Here is a 24,254-nt window from a genome sequence, read left to right on the forward strand (position 1 = left end):
CTCTTTCAAGCTTTAAGTACTGGGAAACCTCATTCAGTTAAATAAATAGGAATTGGAAGTTTTGTTAAAAGTGTCCCTCAATTCTTGCCTCGTTGTAAGTCAAGAATAATAATCTATCACTAAAACTGGCTCCTAATCATCCATTATATATCCTGAAGTGTTATTAAGAGCAAAACCTGCAAGCCAACTGACTTGTGAAAGGATCCGTCATCCAATCAAGACTCATTCAGTCTCTCAGTAACTATATACATAATTCCAAGTTCCCTGTGTTTGGGGGAATGCCCCAGCATTCCCTGGGGCAATGCTAAAATTTGAGATGACTAAGAGGTACAGAATACAGTATTTATGGAAGCTGGGTATCTGGAACTATCCTTAAAGCTATCCCCCCCTACCTTAACTCTTGAAAAGTCTTCAAGAGAGTGGTAAAAAAAAGGTGGGGTGGAGCTAACCTAAGTAACTCTGGGAAATGGTGTTTCAACTGGAATTCTAAGGTTAGAGGCACTAGGAACTGTACATGAACTCTGTACTCTAGTTGAGAAATTTGTTTCTCACAGGAATATGGGTTAATTTGGGAACTGCTTTACATCTATTCTGGTGTTGAGCAATTAAGTGAATAGTGGATGGTTGAAGCCAGGTTTTTCACTGTCAGAAAGAGAAGCTACAGAAAAGCAAGGAGGGGAAGGCTAGAATGAACCCTGTGGTACTAGATCAGAGTCCAAGACATCAGTATGAACTCATCCTCGGCTTAATACACATACAGATGGAGAGACCCAGAAGTGACTGTAGCTGTACATATGTGCACAGGATAGCAAACATATATGGATCTCCTCGCTCTGTCTGCTAAGAGGGCCTAAAAGCAGTGATGGCCCAGTAGCAACAAGCACACCCAGCCCCCAGATCCTGGTTTCTAAGCCAATGAAAGGAACCAAGGCTCCTTGGAGAAATGGCTGACTCTGGAGCTGCGACAGAGAAGGCTGAAGATGCTCCTGGACAATCTTCTTGTAGTACCAGAAAGGAAGGAAGGTGTCAAAACAGAAAAGAATGAGGGCATGTCAAAGGAACACAGAGGCAACCTGGAAAACTCCCAGTGGCCAAATCTAGACCAACTGAAGGAATAAAACAAATGACTTCGCATTGGATTATAGCCCCCTTCAGGAGGTAGAGCTGAGGATGAGCTGGACCCAGTGACTCGCGTAGAGGCATTAGGAACAGTACATAAACTCTGCACTGTAGTTGGGAAATCTGTTTCCCAGGGCCCAAGAATGGAAAATTGGTAACTTTACAGTGGAGAACCTGGCAGAGACTGCCTTAACCACGTGACCAAGGTTAACCACAGCAGTAATAAATCATGCTAAAATCGCGTACTCCCTGATGAGAGGTGATGGGAAGGGCACCTCACCTCCATGGTATTCTTCCCCAAACCCTTGAGCTCAGTCTGATCACGAGGAAAATACCAGACAAAAAACTGAGGGACATGCTACAAAATGCCTAACTGGTATTCCTCAAAAATGTCAACGTCCTGAAAAATGACAGACGGAGAGACTGTGAGAGAGCAGAAAAGAGTCTTGAAGGATGACGAGATGTCGAAAGGTAGATAAAGTGGGTGGGGTGAAGGTCTATACCATAGTTTTTGTACCTGAAGATTAAAAAAAAATGGTTCCAATCTACAAGATGTATGTATTCCATATTTCAGGAGATCCTTATTAATCATCCTGCTCTAGATTCAGCTGCTTACCCTGGTTCTTCACTGGAGCACCATTCCTCATACCTGCTCAGGCTTCTGCTGTTTGCACACTTACCTCCGTGAGATCTCCAGGGAGGAGCCTCCTTCTTCTGGAGTACAATATGTCGCCTCACAACAGCATCCCAGGATGGAATGACAGGACCCAGCACATGCGTGTCAGGGTGACCCACACAAGTTGGCCTCCCATCAGTCCATTAGTTGCACAGCACTCTCTACTTTCCAATACTTTCCACCTTTGGCCTATTTCTTTCTCCTGCACAAGACTGCCAGCTTCTGACAAGATCTGTACTGCCTCACTGCCCCCCCTTCCCACAGCTGATCCTCTGACCTGGGTGCCTCTGTGCATCCTGTGAGGGGTGGTATTTAAGGATGGCGGGTCATTGGGGAAGATCATGGATCACTACCCAGAAACAGGCCTTACTGGAAAACTGCGCAACATTATTTTCCAAGTAAATTTATTTAGATCCTCAAACCTTTCATAAATGTAAAAAGAGTTACACAGCAATTAAGCACCAATCGTAACAGTGCAGAAATAACATGATGGGCTGCTGCCATGGTCTCTGGTCAGCACCTTATGAGGAGGGCATTATCACCCTCATTTTAGAGTCGTGGAAACTGGGGCTCAAAGAGCTTAAATAATTGCCCACAATCACACAAACTGTAAGCAGTAGCATCCGATTTCTGTTCCAACTGCAAAGCCTGAAGCTCAGAGCCATTCTTCCACGCCTTCTCCTTTCAGTTCAAAAACTCATGAGAGTTACAGATTTTTTAAGCCTTGTGGTACTAATCAGGAACAATTTTAAATATTCACAGTTTCCCCCTCTTCATTCTGTGCCCAAAGAAAACTGAATCCCGTGAGCTGATATTATCCAAACATTAATTCCCCACTTTAAACATCTACCCGATGTGACAAAGGAGCACTTCCTTGGGAGTTACCCATCCAACCCTTCTTGCCAGCCAGCTCGCTGCTTCAGTTCTGACACCCAGTCAGGCCTGTCGTCATCCTCCTCAAAGTCCCTGTGAAGACACAATTTCGATATTAAGCCTCCATAGCAGGGGCACGGTAAGTATTTTTTGGTGGCTCAAAGCAGAACACTACCATCACAATATTTACATTTTTAAAAAATGCGCTCCATAAGGCAACTGACCAGAGGAAAAACATTGTTAGCTCTTCCAAAGGAACACTTCTTTCATGTTTCTATAAAATTTGCCAATAAAATCCAATATATTAAAAAATACTAAGTCCAAGCTGAACGGTTGAACTCAGGAATTCTATGATAATACCGTAACGCATTACTCGTCCCAGACAAAAGATCAAGATATGACTATTCATTTGTGATGTCGAGTAATATAACCAGCTCCTGCTAAACCTGAAATTAAGGTATGATTTTCACACACAATGGCCAGAGCCATGTAGGTATATCCCAACATACGTGTCCTCTGCATCCAGTCTAGGTTCCAGTCTCTCTGGGTCCAAAATGACAGAATCGTGACCTCCATCCACACTGTCTGACGCTTCTGTTTCTTCAGACAGGGGGCCCTTCAAGAACCCTTCTGAACCTTCAGAGAAAAATTATGCCAATTTTAACAGTAGTGGCGTAATTAGTGAATGTCGGACTAAAATCCTCCAAAAGCTTGCTGGCTCACTGAGGACAATGGTATATTTCTTTTGTAGCACCTTCCCCATTACAGAGCATGATTTCTGGCATGAGACAGGCCCGTGAAGCATCAGTATGGGTATTAAATTTAAAAACAGTACTTTCTTCAAAAGAAAAATTTAGAAAATCATAATTAAAACCTTCAAATACAAGAACCTATATTAAAGTTATCTTTGGATCGTCGTCTTCCAGTTGTTTTTCTTTTGAGCTCCCCACCCCCAACTTTTTTCCATGATGGGGAATAAAATTAGGGAATGGAGACTACATGCGTGCTTTCAAAAAATTTTCTAGATGGCAACTGCTTTCAGATTTTTGCTCACACAATAACCTAACACAAAAATGTGGGCTACATCTTTACAAAACCCTTTCATAACAGACCTATGACATAGGTTTTGAACAGTGAACAGGGACCAGAAACAAAATCCAGGACCTACAATTGCTACAACAAAATTCACAACTGTTAACCTTCCTTAACACCATCCTTCTATGCACCCACCTCTGCTGGGGTACCTATGACAATCTGCACACAGCTCTATCAGAACACAGCTCTAAAAATTCACCTACACCACTCTAAACCTCTCTCCTTGAGTGCTGGTCTCCCACCAAACTCCCCCAGGGAAGGAGCTGTGTTTTATTTATTTATTTATTTTTAAAATCTTAACCTGGCATGTTTGGCACTCAATAAATACTGACCAAATAAACAAAGACAACTAAATCTGTTAAAATAAATATGGCCAAGATTTGCCACAGCATTACACACTCTACTTGGCATAATTTATCTTAGATCTTCACTTAGCAAGATGGCTTAATAATTGAATTATCAAAATTATACACACATGTACACACCCTTAATGCAGTCCTTTGGCCTCGATTCCTACAGACAGTATTATAAAAGGTAATTTTGTGCAATTTTAGTGAAAATGTCTGTAGAAATGATAAAAAAATCAAATCCTAATTACTCCTCTTTCTTGAGGTCTATTCAATACAGCAGGATTCAAGCACAGAGCAAAAGAAATCTTGAAATTCCTCAAAGTTTACTATGATGGAGTCTGAACTGTAAAGTCAGTAAGGCAGTGGTGTATTTGCGTGGTTAAAAATGGGCTACTCTTCAAAGTAGTCCCACAGTTATTAAAACAAGCAAACAAATAAGCAATTAAAAGTAATGAAGCTCCACGGGCAATTTTAATTAGAGCTCAATACTGGCTAAAAAAGATGCAAGAAAACCTAAAATGTACGATGCTATGAATCATTTTATAACTTTAAAATCAAAGTCTCTGGGAGGGGCGAATAGGGAATTTTCTTTAAATGGGTACATGCTTTCAGATTCGGAAGGTGGGGAAAGTTCTGGAGATGGATGGTAGTGATGGCTGCACAACGGAAATACACGTAATGCCCCTGAACTGCACACCTAAAAATGGTTTAAATGGTAAATTTAGTTTATGCATGTCTTACCACACTTTTTTAAAAAATCAAAGGGGAGGCGCCTGGGCGGCTCAGTAGGTTAAGCATCTGCCTTCGGCTCAGGTCATGATTCCGGGGTCCTGGGATTGAGCCCCTGGGCTCCCTGCTCCATGGGAAGTCGGCTTCTCCCTCTCCCTCTGCCCCTCCCCCTGCTCATGCACTCTCTCTCTCACAAGTAAATAAATAATATCTTTAATAAATAAATAAATAAATAAATAAATTGAAGTAAAAATAAAAAAAAATCAAAGAGTTTCCACAGGTAGGTAATAGACTTGAGTCACCTGGTCTATATATTGTATATGTTTGAAACGCCAAGCTGAGATCTGCATTCTTAAGGATGTTCATCAGAGTTTCCGGAGTCTCTTTCAGCCACTGCTTACGGGTGTTATTTTCACTGTACTTTATTACAGAACCACCTAGTTGTGAAAAGGTGATAGTTAGGGCCACGTAAAAAAGATTTTCAGCATATATCTTCCAGACTGTATTTTAAGCGAAGTTAATTGTATTTTCCTCTCTACTAAAATCTATTTCACTCACCTACATGAACACTGCTCTGATATGCGACACCAAATATCTTTTACAGAGTGACATTAAAACAACAACAAGAACAATCTTTAGCCCATTAAACAACCATGAGAAAATGCTCTGTAGTGGGCACCTGGGTGGCTCAGGTGGTTAAGTCTCTAACCCTTGATTTAAGCTCAGGTCATGATCTCAGGGTTGTGGGATCAACCCCCACATCGGGCTCAGCACTGGGAATTGAACCAGCTTCAGATTCTCTCTCCTTCTGCTCCCTCTGCCCCCCATCCCAATACTTGCTCTCTCTCTTAAAAAAAAAAAAAAATCACCTAAAGAAAATGTTCAGTAGTAACAGCGTTCAACTGACTACTAACCTCTCTCATCCCCGGCTGCTAAACTGGAGGAGAGTATGGCTGCATTTTCCAAAGCCGTGAGAGCTGTGCTGGGGACATTTTTCTCCCACTGTTGCCTGACAGGACTTGGTGAACTGAGTTTCCTCAGATGGACTGATTTATTATCTGATTTTAAAATGTAAAAAAGTATTGCTAAGCATATTATTTATCATCTATATGAACACATATACTTGAACAACTACATAGAAAGAAGTCTTTCTTTTCTCTTCCAAACTCAAATCCACTCACAATGTTTTTCAAGTCTAAGCAGTAAAGGGAATGAAAAAAAAAAAAAACCTCCAAATGAAAAGGTAATCTTTAAAGTGAATTTTTAAAAACACATATATATATTATACAATGTACAAGAATGAAGCCCCAAGAGGTTGTATATTTCTGCACATGGTTTCTATGACAGAGAGTGCAAGAAATACTGTTTTTTTCTAAAGGCTCTTATTAATAAACACTATTCTCTTTTTTTTATGAGTAATAAAGTATTCCTATACCATTAAATAAATCACTGGATAAGCAAACAAAAATCTGCCTGTCCACTTGTTTATGACACCTATGACCTAGTAAGATGAAAATTAATATTCCTTCCATATTCCCCAATTCCTTACTTATACAACAATTAGAATTTGAATAACTTACCTTTTTCTTTGTTTACTGTCCCCAGTGTACTTTCAACTGAATTTTTATTAATGTTTTCTAAGTTACTGTGACTGTACTTTCTAGCTTCTTCTTCCCTTGGCTTTAAAAGGGATTAAAAATACAGATTAAAAATGCTTAAAATGCTACAAACAAAGTTAAAGTAGGCAAAGTCAGCTATCTTAATTTTAAATAAAGATTAATGAATTTAAAAAACATTAATAACCATAGAACCCCATACATCACTGTATGTTATATGTCATACATATTTATATGTAAGTTAAAAACCATATACATACATGCTCAGTCGGTTGAACATCTTGATCTCTTGATTTCGGCCCAGGCCATGATCTCAGGGTTGTGAGATCGAGCCCCATGTAGGCCTCCACAATTGGCAGGGAGTCTGCTTGAGATTCTCCCTCTCCCACACCCTCCCTCTAAAAATAAGTAAATAAAATCTTTAAAATGTCCCCACTTAATTTGGTATTTTTCCAAATTATCTAAGCTCCTGATTTCATGAAATATAGTAACACACTATCTAGATGCCATTAAATCTGCATGTATTTTGAGAAGGAATACATTTCCTATGCCTAGACAGTTTCCAGCATATAGGTTCTCAATGATTTGTGGAGTGAATAAATAAACAGTAGGCTGTAGCTGGAACTTTGTTCTTATTTCTATACAGTGGTTCTCAGACTTCGCTCCCCACCGCACGAAGGGCCCCCCCATAGACAAGTCAGAATCGCGGCGGGTAGTGGTGATGAGCAGTTTTTAAAAGCCCTGAGGGCATTTTGATGTTGCATCCGGGCCGATGGTCACTGCTGTATGGACTATAGCCTCAAAGAGCGCTCCTGGCTCGGTGCCACTCAGCCCTGCCCTCACACCGTCACACCTTGCCGGCTTGCCCGGGACCTTCTTCCTACCTCAGCTCTTCCCTTATCTGACCAACTTTCTGGCTCTCTCTTCGTTCTGCTTACATTTTACCCTCTTTTCATCTGCGAGAACACATGGATGTGTCCACTGTAGGGTGTATTAAAACGACAGGGGTGGTTGCCTGGGACAGGGGTCAGGATTGTCTGCAAAGGGCCCTGAGGAAACTTTTTAGGAGGCTGGGATTTCTAGATCTTGATTGTGGTGGTGGTTATATGACACTATAAAATTTCCAAATTCATCAAACTCTACACTAATGGGTAAATTCTACTGCATATAAATTATGCCTCAATAAAGCTGGGGAAAAAATAGATATTCTCACACAAATAAAAAAAAAAGTACAGGGGCAGGATCTATTCCACTGTGGCAACATAATGGTGGGATGCTGTTATTTATTTACTGCCAAATCTCCATTCCAAAAAATTTGACAAGTTTAATTATTAGTACATTCCATAAATAGAATGATTTGTTGTTAGTACATTTTTTCTTTTTGGAATTAAAAGGTGGATGAAGAAAGAAAAACAAATCATGAGTAGGGCACAATTTACTGGGTTGAGCTTGACAACACTCGGAAGTAGATCCGCTGTTCTCTTCAGGCCTTTACTGCAGCTTTCGTGTCAAAGAGCTCACAGCTGCCCAGGGCAAAACAAGACAAACAGGACCTTGAATGCCAGGCTGAAAAATGTCAACTTGGTCTGTCAGATAATGGGGAGGCAGTAAAAGTTCCGAACAGAAAGATGTCAAGAGCAAAATACAGATCTAAATATCCTTTAGCCATTAAAAGGAAAATATTCTGATACAGGCTATACCATGAATGAACCTTAAAAATACTATGCTAAGCAAAATCAAAACAAAACAAAAAACAAAAACCTACGCTAAGCAAAAAGATACAAAAGGACAACTATTGCATGATTCCGCTCCTGTGAAATATCTGGAACAGGCACATTTATAGAGACAGAAGGTAGGATGGAGGTCACCAGGAGCTTGGGGTGGCGGTGCCGGTCGGGGAGGAATGGGGAGTTACTATATAATGGGCAGAGTTTCTGTAACAGGGTGATGAGAAAGTACTAGAAACAGAGAGCGGGGATGGTTACCCAACACTGTGAATGTGATTAATGCTGCTGAATCGTATGCTTAAAAGTGGCTAGGATGGGAAATTCTGTGTTATATATGGTTTACCACAATGACAAACCAAAAGCCAAGCTAAAGCAAGATGTTCATGACTGAAAGCAGAACACAGTTCTCTCACATCTACATTGAAACCACTGGTCATCAGTAATTAAAAACAGAAAAACAAGGCACATGAACCAAATGCTCGGGGATCTCCAGCAGCTCAGCTGACGGCGGGGGCGACAGCCACCAATTACTTCTTGTGCCAAAGGCCGAGAAACTGCTGGCCGGGAGGGACCAGGCCCCAGTCTTACAAACATCCCACGGAACCCAAGAGAGGGGAACCCAAGAGACAGGGGTTTCATAAACGTAATTTCCAAGCTCTTACCATCGTGGTTGCTTCATTTTCCAAAGCTATCTTGCTTCTGCTGGGGTCTGCTTAAAAAGAAAAGAGAAGGTAGGAAGAGAAGGCATGCAGAGGCTCACGTGATTAAGTTCCTCATGTGATGTGCAGAAAGCCCAAAAGACAAACGAAGTTTTTAAAGTCCAAGAGCCAAAGCCTTAGCCTGAATAGTGATATCAAGCTTTACCCACCAGGTAATTTATTTTTTTTATTTTTATTTTTTAAGATTTTATTTATTTATTTGACAGAGACACAGCGAGAGAGGGAACACAAGCAGGGGGAGTGGGAGAGGGAGAAGCAGGCTCTCCCCTGAGCAGGGAGCCCGATGCGGGGCTAGATCCCAGGACCCTGGGATCTTGACCTGAGCCGAAGGCAGATGCGCTTAACGACTGAGCCACTCAGGCGCCCCTATCCCACCCGGTAATTTAAACAGAGGCTGTTTCTGCTGTTTTATTCCTAATGTTAACATTTGAAAGGTAGGGCATCATGATTCACTCATGCCTGCCCATTTAGGCACTAGAAGCTGAGATACTCTGCCTCCCTGGGAGGTCACTGTCACCTCCAGCTCAGGCTAGTTATGGCGTCTGTGCTTTTCCTGACAGCTATGACAGCCCATGGAACAGGGATCCCTCGTAAGAAGGGAGCTGCTTGTTCCCTCACGAGGCACTGGTGGTGGCAGTCAGCGAGAACCCGGGCGCGATCCCTTCGGGAAGAGGGGCTGATTTGCCCAGTAGAGCCTGGCCCTCCATGCTCCTCATTCATTCAACATTGTAAAAACTTTCTGTCGAGCACCTGCGATGACAGGTGCGGAGGATACCACAGGGAGTGAATGAGACGCAGCCCCTGCCCTCACGGAGCGTTCACTGTTCTGGCGGAGATACCAGCAGACACACGGTCTGCCATGCTGGCCTTTCTCCGCTGGTTTATTCCTCTTTTTTAGGAATGGTAAGACTACACTTAGCCAAACTATTTTTTTTTTTTAAAGATTTTATTTATTTGACAGAGAGAGACACAGCGAGAGAGGGAACACAAGCAGGGGGAGTGGGAGAGGGAGAAGCAGGCTTCCCACGGTGCAGGGAGCCCGATGTGGGGCTCGATCCCAGGACCCTGGGACGATGACCTGAGCCGAAGGCAGATGCTTAACGACTGAGCCACCCAGGCGCCCTTAGCCAAACTATTTTGAAACTTTTCTTAGACTGGCTTTTATTGTTGTTGTTGCCTAGCATTTTAAAACTAATTTCCCACTACCCTGGGATGTGGACAAAAGCTACAAAATAGTACCTAACGTAAAGTTAACACTAAAGCAAACTGTGGAAACAAAGGCAATTGGCTACCCCTTAAGGAATGGAGAAAAGCCTGAATTACAAGACCAAGGGGTTTGCATTACTAAAAGGATTTACAATCCTACAAAAATAACATTTAAAATTGAACTGTCAGAAAACAGTAGGGTTTTTGAGTGTTTCTTGTGGAGTATGTAAGCCCGAGAATAGTGGGCACCAAACAATGAAGGTTTGCAACATGTCCCTACAGTGAGTGGATGATCTATTTCTGTCTTCTCTCTTACTCTGGTCGAATCTACCATCTTCGGTGGATCTCATCAGATGGAAGGTCTGAGTCATTGATGACAAATAAAAAGGAACAAAAATAGGGGCACCTGGGTGGCTCAGTCAGTAGAGCCTATGACAAGTCTTACTCTCAGAGTCGTAAGTTCGAGCCCCATGTTGCGCATAGAGTTTACTTAAAAAAAAAAGAAAAGAAAAGAAAGGAAAGGAACAAAAATAGCTTTGAAAAAATTAAGAGATGACAACTTCCAAAGAGACAATAAATTACATTTGAAATTTGTTCAGGATCGACTAAATATGTATGGAAATTTTGTGCAGCTATTATGTGGACAGTAGACAGTTTCAACTCTTGAAAAGGCATTTATTTATTTATTTATTTAAAAAAGAGTTTATTTATTTATTTGTCAGACAGAGAGAGCACACGAGCAGGGGGAGCGGCAGAGGGAGAAGCAGACTCCCTACTGAGCAGGGAGCCCGATGCGGGGCTCGATCCCAAGGCCCTGGAATCATGACCAGAGCCGAAGGCAGATGCTTAACTGACTGAGCCACCGAGGTGTCCCAAGGCTCTGCTTTTTAAAATTTTGTTTACCAGATGGTTCTTTGGACACTTGGGGATAATTTCCTACAAGATTAACATTGTATTTTCATGGTTAGATTCCCAGGCCAGGCCACAGAAGCCTTCTACATGACCAAAGGGAACATGGTACTAATAATGAAACAGAGAACAATCTTTACATCATTAAAATCTCCAAACTAGGCTCTTTGATCCCTGGAAAATTAAAAGTATAAAAATCAGCACAGAATTACATCTGAAATAGCAATAAGAAAATTTTAATTTCAGGAGATCTCTGAAATTGTCTCTAGTAACTTGAAAATGATATTTTTCTTTTTTGTTAAACTACATTTTAAAAGAAAATTGAACAAAAAGTAAGCGTTCTAAAATTCTTACCTTTTTTCCTTGGTGTACTATGCTTAGAGTTTTTGGTTTCTTCTAATACCTGCTCGCCATATTCTGTGATGATCTGAAAATTTCAAGTAGAGAATTTAAAGATGTGAGGTAAGGTACACTTTTCTTTAGACACTGCCACAATGTCATTTAATTATCAACATTTCTTCCTCACAATCATATTTACAATTGAAAAGTAAAAATGCCATTTAGAAAATACCTATAATTTAGACACACAAATAGACGTTTTTACACGTGTAGAGAAAGATAAGGAAGGTTACACAAATTCTCCCTGTGAGTATTCTCAGGGAACAGCATTATGGAAGGGAGAGGAGGGAAAGGAAGTTTTTATTTTTTGGTATATTCTTCTGCATTATTTGAATTTTTACAAGCATGTACTGCATGTTGTGTTTAAAAGATAACGAACCATTTGACCCTACTTGAAAACCACTCCCAGTCAATCTAACATACCGCTGGGGGTAAGCACTTGCGGACAAGCCGAGCCAAAGAGCCTCTAGAGAGCAGTGTTGTAGCGGAAGGGCGATGTGAGGGATTCCTTTTAAACATCTGCTTGATCAGATGCTGGAGTTCACAGGAGTACTGAGACGGCAGTGGGCACAGGGACCCCTGACATATTTTGAGAATAAGACTTTTCCAGCTGTTTGCCTGAAACTAAAAAGTAAAACTGAACTGTAAGAACAGAGACAAGGCAAGAGTGGAAGAAATTATCAGCTCAGTGGAATTTTTATGAATTAATTTAATTTTATAAAAGTATCTGCTGCCTGGTCATTTTTCTTCCCAGAGGGAGCCTTAAGGTACTATTCAAAATCTTACGGTGGGCTCAGAAGGAAGGTAAACATAAACAGTGCAAAACCTCCCCATCTAGAGAAAGGGTTAGCATTGATTCCAGCTTTGGATACTTTATCACTTATAATCAATGTGTGTGCAGATACACATTTTTAACATATTTTAAAAATCAAAGTAATGCATACGTGTAGCTTTTTAAGAAGTCAATGGTACTAACAGGCTTACAATAAGTGTAACATCCCTTTGCTTCATTCCTCCCCAGAACCCCCTAGTCCTGCCCCCTTGTGATATGCACTCCAGACTATTCCAGCTTTAAACGTCTACTGCCAGATCCCTTTTACCTTTCATGTCATCAAAGTAGCTATTAAAATTTGACAAGCAATAGAATGGGAATCAAAATGACATGCCAGAATAACATGTAAAAAAATCTTCACTGTAGAATAAACACTGAAATTAACATTAGGTGTTAGTCTTGGTGATACTTATGTAAGAGCATGTTCGCATTCTGCCTTGGAAATGCACCCTATTAATAAAATATGCAAGTGAAGATATGAAAAAGGAAAAAAAGTCAACACATAACAAGGGAAAAATTCAGGTAGTGAAAAATGAGACTGAATCTGCTTTGTCTCTGGCTTTTGAAACATTATGCCAGGTTTCTGCATTTCCTAAAGGTTTGAGAACTACTTTTGCCTCAAAGCAGATGAGAGAACAGATTGTGTGCCAAATATCAGGGCACTTAATTCTTATTCTTGTTAGAAAAAATAAGAACATGTATATGAAAGTTCACCAAAAAAAAAAAAAAAGAATCAGGGGAATAAAGAATATAATAAGTAAGATACTGGAGTTTTAAAAATAATCTTATTTGTATAAAACAGTGGTTCTCCACTTGGGCTGCACATTAGAATCACCTGTTTTAAAGATTTATTTATTTATTTGAGAGAGAGAGAGACAGAGCAGGTGTGAGCAGAGAGAGGGAGAGGCAGAGGGAGAGGGAGAGAATCTCAAGCAGACTCCGAGCTGAGCTGAGAGCCCCACTCAGGGCTCAATCTCATGACCCTGAGATCATGACCTGAGCTGAAACCAAGAGTCAGACGCTCAACCAACTGGGCCACCCAGGCACCCCTAGAATCACCTGTTCTATAAAACACTACTGTCCAGGACACCCTCATGGGTTTCAATTCAATTAGTGTGGCATGGGCCCAGGCATCGCCATTTTGCAAAGTCTCCCAAGTTGTTCTAACGATGCAGCTGGCGTTATAAACCACATACATTTGAGGAAGACAGCATGTGGTTTCAGTGTGAGTGCCTTTCACCTAGTGGTGGTGAAGGCTTTTTCTCCATCATTCACTCTCATATTTCTCAGGCCCATCTGTAAAGATGCTTGCCGGGGGTGGGTGGGGATGGGCAAAACAGGTGGAGGGGATTAAGAGGCACAGACTTCTAGGTATAAAATAAATAAGTCGCAGGGATGAAAAGTACAGCACAGGGAATATAGCCAATAATATCGTAATAACTTCATGTGGTGGCAGACGGTAACTATGGTTACCGTGAGCATTTTGTAATGTATATTAAGTGTTGAATCACTATGTTGTGCACGTGAAACTAACATAATACTCTATGTCAACCATATTTCAATTAAAATTTAAAAAATGAAAAAATGCTTGGTTAGAGCTAAGTTTCACTCTGTACCCAAAGGACAGAATTTATTTCTATGAAAAGCTAAGACTTAATAGGGACGAGTGCTATGATTGTTCGTTCTGTGTAATAAATAACTTCTAAATAAGCCGGCCAAATTATTTAACCTCTTTTTTGTTAAACTAATTCTTAAAATATCTTGAAAAAAATAAATATAAAAATGATTTTTTTTTTCACAATAGCCAAAAGGAGAAAATAACCCAAATGTCCAACAACAGATGAATGGATAAACAAAACAAGGTATAAACACATAATGGAATATTATTCAATCACTGAAAGGAATGAAATTGTGACACGTGGTACAACATGGATAAACCTTGAAAACATTATGCTACATGAAATAAGCCAGACACAAAGAGAAAAGTACTGTATAATTCCGCTTACATGAAATATCTAGAATACGCACATTCTCGGAGACAGAAAGTGGATTAGAGGTTACCAGGGGCTGGAGGGGAGGGATGGGGATGGAAACAGGTATGAATTCATCTGTTAGAAGGCGGAGGAGGGTCAGTAATGGATCCTCCAGACCAAGAAGGTACTTTAATACTGAAAAACAAAGCAAGCCACTCCATACCATTTACGGAGAGTTTTATGCAGGGTAATTACCGACAGGGGCAATGGGCTGGGGGCAAGACGGGCAGGGGAATGCAGGGCTTACACAGCTATTCTCTGCCCTATTCTCCACCCCTTCTCCACAACTATTTGGACCTTAACCCCCAGCTTCTCTGAAGGGAGGGGCATGGTGGTGAGGTCACGAGTTAGTTATCCAAAGTGATACCACCTGTGCACCAGAGGGAAGAACAAGATGGCAGGCCAAAGATGGAGTCAATGCTGTCAGCGCTCCTACAGCGTCCGAGGGAAGCACACAGCCAAGTGGAATCTGGCACATTACTAAGGACTTAGCCAGATATGACAAGAGGCTGCCTTTTCCATTTTACACACCATACTTACTGGATGCTTAAGGGTACAGAGCTCATACAGAATGCATCCCAAGGACCAGATGTCACTGGAAGCATAAAGAAGCAACGTAATGACAAATGGGTTATGAGTGATTATATGAAATATAAAAGAAAAGAAAAATGAAAAATTACCTTTAATAAGAATAAAAATCACCAGTAATTCCTAGCTATTAAAATAAAATACATAAGTGTGATCTAATACTTAGGTACTTACTAACAGTAATGTTCACAGTAAAACTCTCTGCTCCCAAGCCCCTACCCTCCAAATCAGGGTGGTTCAGATATCATTTCAGCAGCATTTGGTACGGGAGGGAGTATTCGTGGACTCAGACTGGGATAGTTGGAAGAAGGGCTTTAGGAGTCATTCAGTGTACCTTCCACCCAGACCATCTGGGAGCAAGCCCAGGCCTTTTGATCACACCTCCTGATAAATAGCTCTTTACCTGTGCCCCTGTTGGATGGCTCAAGGAATAGTGGTCTTCCTTATCAAAGCCAAAATGTGTCTTCTGGGAACCCTCATCCTTGTTAGCTCTACATTCCCAAACGAAGAGAATAAGACCACTCATTCTTCCACAAAACAGTTCTTCAAAACTCAAACAGGAGTCCTATAGCTTGCCCCATACGCCCACCCTTCTTCATACAGAGCATTTCTGTTTCCTCCATCATTCTCATTACCTAGTTGTCATGCCCCAGACTTTTTCTACGTGATATTCTTTGCATTTTAACTAATGGCTTTAATCAATGGTTTCCCCCAACTTTGGATTTTTCTAAAATTTCAAACGTACAGAAAAGTAAATGTCCACATGCTCTTTCTTAGACTCCCCTACTGTTAAATTTGCCACGTTTGTGAGCTGTTGCCCTCTTCCATATATATCTGAACTTCTTGAAAAAAAGACTGCAGACACCAAAGACTTCACCCCCAAACATGTTAGCATGTATCTCCTCAGAGCAAGGATACTCTCCCTCATAAACACAATACCATTGTCACATCCAAGAAATTTAACCTTAATTCAATAATATCATCGAATATTTGTCCAAACTCAAATTTTCCCAATTGGCCCAGTAAGTTCCTTTATAGCTACTCTGTCCCCAATGCACTCAATTTTACTCTTAAAAGAAACTATTCAGTATGGATTATCATATTCTTTCCAGAAATCAGCTCGACAGAAGGTAACAAGAGCCTGTAGGTGTTTCTATTTCTAGGAATTCATGCCAAGAATGTGTTACAAAATAATGACCTATTTATGTACAAAGGTCTATTAATCACAACACTGTTTATGATACTGAAAATTGGAAATATATCATTAGACCAACAACAATATTTGTGAAGAGTTTAAATATGTGGTGATATGAATATGATATAATATAAAATTTTTTAAAAAGCAGGATGCCAAGTTATATATAGAATACATAAACTAGGTTTAGGGGGGAAAGTGAATGGATGGAAAAAACACCAAAATGTTATTAACAGCAGTGAAAAAGTAGGTGACTATCATATCCTTTCTTGTATATCTCTGTATTTCCAATACTCCCCCTGCTCACCCACTCCATCAATGGGCACGTTATTACTTATAGTCAGAAAAATACTATGTTTTAAATCATAGGGTCTTAATACCATCTTCTTTTAATTAATGAACCTATCAGTCAAGTACTTATTACCAAGTCCTGCCAATATTAACTCATTGACATAATCCAGTGGTTCCCGAATTTTGCTGCACACTGGAATCATTTGGTGATGCTGGAAAATTACCGCTACGTGCTTCCCACCTGAGCTGCAGGACTTTTACAGGTGAGAGCAGCAGAGTGTGAGAAGCAGTCATGTCATTCATACTGTTCCCTAGAAATGACTAGCCTTTCCTTTGGCATTTACATTTAGCTCCTTTCAGCTCTGATTAAAACAGTTAGAAAACTGTGACTTTCATCTAGAAGCCTGGGCATTTAGATTCTACACTGCTTTCAAATATATTTTTCAAAAACCAAACCTGACTTGTCGGCTACAATGCCTGTCACCAAGCAGTCATGCCTGGGACTTCTTGTACCAAGTGAAAACATTACTTACCTTTTATTGTTGTAAGGCATGTTCTCCCAAATTTCTGGCGGCACGTAATAAGGTGTTCCCACATATGTACAAGCAAATGCCATAGGACTAAAACCATAAAAAGGCAAAGCACAATTACAGCGCATTCCTGAATAATGGATATTTTGATTGCTGTCACTACTACAGAATAGATATACATACCTGGAGAGAAGACGGGCAGATCCAAAATCTCCCAGTTTTACTTTTCCATTTTGGGTGAGGAAGATGTTCTGCATTAAAAAAGAAGGCTGAGATTATGTCTTGCATCATTCACCCACAAGGCAGAGATCTCCGGAGAAGCTGTCTTTCAAAGCCTGCTGATGATGGAGATTAAGGGTAGAGATGCTGACAGCTGAGTCCCGGAGCGGAACACAAAAGGATAAGATACGCTCTTGACAGCTACATGTTCCTCTGCTTGGGAATTCAGGATCACTGCTTAGAAATCAAACAAGTGAGCATACGATTTTATCGGCAGACGGGCACCTGGGTGGTTCAGTCGGTTAAGCGTCTGCCTTCAGCTCAGGTCATGATCCCAGGGTCCTGGAATAGAGTCCCGCATGGGGCTCCCTGCTCAGCAGGGAGTCTGCTTCTTCCTCTACCCTTCCCCCTGCTCATGTGTGCTCTTATTCTCTCTCTCTCTCTCAAATAAATAAAATCTTAAAAAAAAAAGACCATATCAGGCAGAGCCTGATGGAGCGCCTGGGAATGTGTCAGAGGGACTCCATGGGGCAGGTCCAGGTCTCGACGATTTACCTTCTGAGAACGTACAGTCTGGTCTTGGTCTTTGCACTCGCAAAGACCAAAGAGTGGTCTGGTCTTTGCACTCGCAAAGAGAGCTTGAAACCTATTAACATACACTAGTAAAGAGATTTAATGATCTTTCTCAGGTAGTACCTTACTTGGCTCGTATAAATATTAGGTTGACAAATGTTTCCAGGCTAAATGAAAATGTCCCAAAAGGAAAGAGAAGAACACAGACAAAAGACTGAGTGGAATAGTTTTTGTTTCTGTTTTCGCTTTTAGGCCCCAAAAGGTATTCCACTTACCTTGGACTTGATATCTCTGTGTAACACACGTTTCTTGTGAATGTGATTTACTCCAAGGCACATTTGTGTAAACCAATTAAGTATCTGTAAGGAAAGAGCAAGCAGTAACTACAGGAATGCGGTAACTGGTTCGTGTTAACCCCAAATCCCAAAGAATCGTCTCCAGGCATTAGTTGACCTGGATTTTCCGTAATGTAAATACAGAACCCCTAAAAATTACATACTTCAACTAAGATTCCATGTTGCCTGGAGGAATTCAGAAAAACTGAATCCCATGTTCCATCATCTTGTGTATGATCTAAATAGCAATTTAGTTCAATAAAACTCCCACTATGGTTTTCTTGAATTCAACCAAACAAAAGTATTTCTTAAATATATATATAAAGGTAGTTCACCACTAAGGAATGAGTATGTTACAACTTTCTGTAATCATTATGTCAGATTTTCATTTGCCTTTTCAGAATGTTAATTTATTAACATTAAAAGATTTCATTATATTGTCAACCATCCTGTGAGTCAGCATTTTCTTCTTATAAATCCCTAGTCAATAGTACTCAGAATTTCTAAGTACCTAGGGAACCTATAATTAAATATCAAACTGATTTTTTTTTTCTTTTTTGCTATGGAGACTCATTCATTTGAAGCCAAGGTTGATCTCCTTCTCTGGAATCCATATTTTTAACAACACAACTTCTAAATAAAAATATTATACCAAATGCTTTTATAACACGTTATACCCTAAATCAAACTAAGTCCCACTCAGGGTGTTTATTTAAATATTTTCCTTAGTCAAGTCATTCCAGTAATATTTAATACACAATTTTCCTTTAAAAAGGCAGGAAGTACCAGACTTAAAGGAAAGTGCTAAATTGTAAAAGGAAAAAGTGTGAGAATAGGTATTCCCATCACACAGGAATTTGGGCTTCATTCTTCTGATGCTCTAGTCATGCAAAATAAACTGTCTTCTACAATGTCAGTACAACAAAATTTAAAATTTGAAATATATAGGACAAAATAGGAGTAATATCATTCTGAAACTCTTCTAACACAGAAGTTTTATTCCTTGATATTTTATAAACATATCTATTGAACTTGCTGAAAATACCTCAGGCAGCCACCTCCTGCACACAAAACACATCTTACCATATCTTCAGGAAACAACTTTCCTTTCTGATGCTTTATCTTTTGCATTAGGTCCCCTCCGTCACAATATTCCATCACAATATACAGGTGTCCCTCAGCTAAAACAAACAGAAGACTCTTGAGGAAAGCCTCGTGGCCATAAAATAAATTCCACAATGTATTTATTTGGGGGAACTCATATTTACCTTCAAATGATTCTTGAAAGGCAACAATATTGGGGTGTCTCATTTTGGCTAACAGAACAGCCTCCTTCCTAGAATTCTGTGTACCAGAGAGAGACTAGAAGAAGATTTAAATAGCATAAATGGAACACTTCATTTTAAAATGGATAGCTTTGAGAGCTTTATAGCAATACAGTATACAGTTGACCCTGGAACCACATGGGAGTCAGGGACAGTGATACCCCGCCCCGTGCAGTCAAAAATCCACTTGTGACTTTTGACTCCCCCAAAATGTTAACTACTAATAGCCTTGGAATAATATGCAGAGTCAATTAACATATATGCTGTATGTTACATGTATCATATAATGTATTCTCACAATAAAGTAAGCTAGAGAAAAGAAAATGTTACAGGAAAATCACAAGGAGGCGAAAATACAGGATTGTACTGCATTTACCAAATGCAAATATTTACAGGATTGTACTGCATTTACCAAAAAAATCTGCATATAAGTGGCCCCGTGCAGCTCACACCTGTGTGGTTCAAGGATCAAGTGTGGTTTGTATACGTCAATGCCAAAGGCAGTTTTATAGCAACGCACTGTGACCCAACTTATGTTTATCAAACTCTAGGAGAAAACGTGGTGATTTTTCAATTATGGCTATATTTTGCATGCTAAAGCTGACCCCTTATATCCTTACAAGTATAGAATGTAAACCGGTTTTCACATCATCCTCATCATAACTGATGTGGAGAGCCAGCATGCCATTAACCATAGTATATCCTTAAAGAAAAACTAAGGCTGTCATGTCTTACTGTCTGCATCACGTTTCCAGCCCACTGGCCCAGATGAAAAAGAGACTGGTTTGTTAGTGCAGTAAGGATGGAAGAAGATGGTTTACAAAGCTAGTTTCCAAAACTGTTTATCCCCTAACTTACTCTCCAAGCACAAAATCCCGAATGACTTATCTTTCAATTAAGAAGCTGCCGTTGGGGGCGCCTGGGTGGCTCAGTTGGTTGAGCGACTGCCTTTGGCTCAGGTCATGATCCTGGAGTCCCTGGATCAAGTCCCGCATTGGGCTCCCTGCTCGGCAGGGAGTCTGCTTCTCCCTCTGACCCTCCCCCCTCTCATGTGCTCTCTCTCTCAAATAAATAAATAAAATCTTTAAAGAAAAAAAGAAACGGCCGTTGGAAAAAAAAAAGGAATTAAAAAAAGATATTTAAAAAGGGGGCGCCTAGGTGGCTCAGTAGGTTAAGCCTCCAACTCCTGATTCCGGCTCAGGTCATGATCTCAGCGTCTTGAGATGGAGTCCCCTGTTGGCCTCTGTGCTCAGCGGGGAGGCTGCTTGAGATTCTCTCTCTCCCTCTCTCTTTCCTGCTTGTGCTCTCTCTCTCTCCAAAATAAGCAAATCTTTAAAAAAAATGCAAATTCACAGGCCCATCTGGACCTACTCAACCAGAAACTCAGGGGTGGGCCCAGCAATCTATATTTTAACCTCCAGATGACTTTGAAGCCCACTCGAGAATCACTAAAAGAGGTCAAGAACACCATGGGGAAATAAATACTTAGAATTCTGAGAATTTTATTAAAATGTATTTTTAAAAAATTGATTAAGATACTCTTAAGCAGCCTCCATGGCACAAATTCTTTCCTGTGACAACTATGATAAACAAGGATAAGGCAGCACCTTCCTCACCTTCCAGGGAGATAAAACCCAAAACTGATCCACAAAATAGCTTCCCTGATACCAAAGGTTACATGTTAGGTTTTTGCTCTTCACTGTATTTTTTTATGTTCTATTTTCATTAATATGGCACCTGAGCTGCTTCTGGCAAAGCTTCTTACCCTCTTAGGTAGGCAAAATTGCAGATTATTCATTGAGATAAAATAAACAGCAATCGCCACCTAGATTATTTTTCTCCCTTTGTGCTAATCACAAAAATTACCTAAAATCCATATAAAATACATCAAGACCTTGTAAAGCTAATGAATAAACCCATTACATCTTTTGCACGAAAGAGCAATTCCATGTTAAATCTCAAGAACTCATTTTCCTGGGCAAATTACATGTCCATTTTCAACTTGAGCTAATGGCTTCAGCAGTGACCTTGGGAAGCCTTATTTCCTTCATGGCAAACAGCTGATTACTGCTTTCTTGCTGAACCAGAAGGGCTCGGCCGAAGGAGCCCTCTCCGATCACTCTCAGGACCATGTAGCCATCCATGCTGGGGCACCACGCAGTCCAGCTCCACCAACACGGTCACCACGACCTCTCCCAAACTGTATTCAAAAACAGAAACGTTGACAATTAAATATATTTCCTTTTTTTTTTTTTTAAAGATTTTATTTATTTGACAGAGAGAGAGCGAGAGAGGGAACACAAGCAGGGGGGAGTGGGAGAGGGAGAAGCAGGCTTCCCACCGAGCAGGGAGCCCGATGCGGGGCTCGATCCCAGGACCCTGGGATCATGACCTGAGCCGAAGGCAGACGCTTAACGACTGAGCCACCCAGGCGCCCCAGACAATTAAATATATTTTCAAAAGGCAGAATGAATTCAAAGTAGCTCAAAATCACCACGATAGGACAACAGCAGTTTATTCCTTTATGGGCTGAACAGCTAGACCCTGAGCACCCATGCCAGGTTTTACAATCCTGAATACAAAATACATTTACAGACTGTACTGCATTTATCAAAATAGCCGCATATAAGTGGCCCCGTGCAGTTCAAAGCTGCGTTGTTCAAGGGTCAAGGGTGGTTTGTATACGTCAATGCTAGAGGCAGTTTTATAGCAGTGCACTCTGACCTCTCATGGTCCCTGCTAGCATGCCTGCCCCAAAGCAGATGGGACCTCAGACCTCAACAAATGTAGGGTGATGAGTCTTACAGAAAGAGTTATGCTGGCATATGGCAGAAATAACCAGAGGAGTCGGGAAAATGATATTTAACTGAAGCCTGAAGGATGAATGGAAGTTGGCTAGGCAATGGGGGGAGGGAGGGAGGGTGATGTAGGCAGAGGGACTGGCCTATTTAAGAGCAAAGGAGATTGTGTTCAGTTCAAGGAATTGAAAGAGGACTGTCACAGGCTGGTGAGGCAGACAGGGCCTTATCTGAAGGCCACTGTAAACCAAGCTCGGGTTGCTGGATTTTATCCTTGGGGTAATTAATGTGCTGTCTCTGAAGGATTTTAACCAAGAGAGCATATTAGAAAAAAATCACTCACTCTAGCTGCAGAGCAAATGGACTGCACACAGGAGAGAACAAGAGGGCTGGAGTGGGACTCCAACAACAGAAAAGGCGGGAAAATGGCGATGGAGTGGAATGGGGTGGTGGCAATGGGGACGAAGAAAATGAAAGGAAATATGTGGAAAGAATTGGCAAGATTTTTGGTGACAGATTTATGGGAGACAAGCAGGGAGAAAGGGAAAAGGTAGACCTCCCAGGTTTCCAGTGTAAACTGGGTGAATGATACCATTCCCTGAGAAAAAGGAAAAGCACAATGGTTGTGAGTGTGTGTGTGTGTGTGTGTTTCACTTTTCTGGCAGTGGGAGTGTGGCATGGGTGCCGAATGGCATGGTGAAGGCAGACATTTGTTCCTTTTAGGATCATGTTGAGCTGGAGATGCCTGCGATTAAGAAGAGATAAGCAGAGTCTTTGAACTTCAGTCTCCCTTTCCGTACTTCCCAGATGAAGCAGCTAGCTGGATTGGTTCATAGGTAAAGGAGACTGAATATAAAGTTCCTAACACTTTGCCTGGTACAGAGGAGGCCCTGGATAAATGGTAGCCATTATTATTATTAAAACCTTAGCAACATGATGCATTAAAAAAAAAAAACAAAAACAATGGAATGAATTAACTTAATTTTCAGAAAGCCTACTTATAGTGTTTGTTTTTTTTTCTAATCACACCACAAAGAATTATGAGGCACAGAGAGCAGGGCAGGTAAAGCAAAAATCACAAACTAAAACATACACTACAGCAAGTTGTAAAATGTCGTTTGTATTCATGTGTGTCATAGAACCACCCTGCAACTTTAGAATTAATTTCTCCATATTAACCAAATTAGAGGCATTGTGTTCAAAAACAATTCTTTTCAAGAACAGTCAGGTCTTGGGGCGCCTGGGTGGCTCAGTCGTTAAGCGTCTGCCTTCGGCTCGGGTCATGATCCCAGGGTCCTGGGATCGAGCCCCGCATCGGGCTCCCTCCTTCCGCGGGAAGCCTGCTTCTCCCTCTCCCACTCCCGTTGCTTGTGTTCCCTCTCTCGCTGTCAAATAAATAAAATCTTTAAAAAAAAAAGAACAGTCAGGTCTTTCAGTGTATTTAGGGATCTGAAAGAAAAAAGTTAGTTGCCACTATTCTAACTGGCCCTTGGTAATACCCGATTTAACGAGGAGGCCAAGGGCGCCTGGGTGGCTCAGTCGGTTAAGCGTCCGCCCTCAGCTCAGGTCAGGATCCCAGGGTCCTGGAATCGAGCCCCGCATCAGGCTCCCTGCTCCGCGGGGAGTCTGCTTCTCCCTCTCCCTCTGCTGCTCCCCCTGCTCCTGCTCTCTCTCTCAAATAAATAAAATCTTAAAAAAACAAAAACAAAAAACGAGGCCAAGTTTTCCCATATTTCTATTCTTTTATTCTTCAGGGTCTTTATTCTATGTCATGGACAGTAACCGATAAGCAAGAACCACCACTGACTTTTCTTAGCTGAAAACCAGTATTTATTTGGTCCTTTCTGCCCACATCTGCCCGTTACTCAGTATGACAGCCGTAAGATCAGTAAAAGACCTGTATATACTGAGTGTGACGAAGTCCCTTTGCATGCTCCTCCCAGTCAAATACGAGTAAAATGATTTGGAAATGGCCAGAAGTGGGCTCACGGGGGAGAAGCCTTGGCGCGCAAGCTGAGAAGGCATGCACGCGGGGACTGCACCACGGGGGAGGCCAGCGGCGCGCAAATCCTTCCTGCCGGTGACCCCGGGCCGCCCCCAGGCTGCCACCAGCGCTG

General features: G+C 41.1%; 1 protein-coding gene across 1 annotated transcript; it reads right to left on the reverse strand.

Annotated features, from left to right (window-relative positions):
- Positions 1-2,358: 2,358 nt before the first annotated feature.
- On the reverse strand, positions 2,359-21,511 carry NEK3 (NIMA related kinase 3). The gene is made up of 15 exons (XM_021678316.1): positions 21,367-21,511; positions 19,283-19,376; positions 19,098-19,195; positions 17,955-18,038; positions 17,071-17,138; positions 16,891-16,977; positions 14,824-14,878; positions 11,842-12,042; positions 11,374-11,446; positions 8,848-8,897; positions 6,423-6,522; positions 5,757-5,900; positions 5,145-5,279; positions 3,178-3,304; positions 2,359-2,761 (listed from the first exon to the last, which is right to left on the reverse strand). The coding sequence occupies exons 1-15, from the start codon at positions 21,481-21,483 to the stop codon at positions 2,677-2,679; spliced, it is 1,518 nt and encodes a 505-aa protein (XP_021533991.1). The 5' UTR covers positions 21,484-21,511; the 3' UTR covers positions 2,359-2,676.
- Between the last annotated feature and the right edge of the window lie 2,743 nt (positions 21,512-24,254).

Source organism: Neomonachus schauinslandi, chromosome 3 (assembly GCF_002201575.2).
Source record: "Neomonachus schauinslandi chromosome 3, ASM220157v2, whole genome shotgun sequence".
Lineage (NCBI taxonomy): Eukaryota > Metazoa > Chordata > Mammalia > Carnivora > Phocidae > Neomonachus > Neomonachus schauinslandi.

Coding starts and splice junctions, on each gene's coding strand:
- NEK3 (XM_021678316.1), bottom strand. CDS start 21,483: ATGGATGGCTACATGGTCCTGAGAGTGATCGGAGAGGGCTCCTTCGGC. Junction 14,879..16,890: donor ATGCCTTACAACAATAAAAG/GTAAGTAATGTT, acceptor TTATGCTTCCAG/TGACATCTGGTCCTTGGGAT. Junction 6,523..8,847: donor AAAATGAAGCAACCACGATG/GTAAGAGCTTGG, acceptor TCCCTTTTAAAG/CCAAGGGAAGAAGAAGCTAG.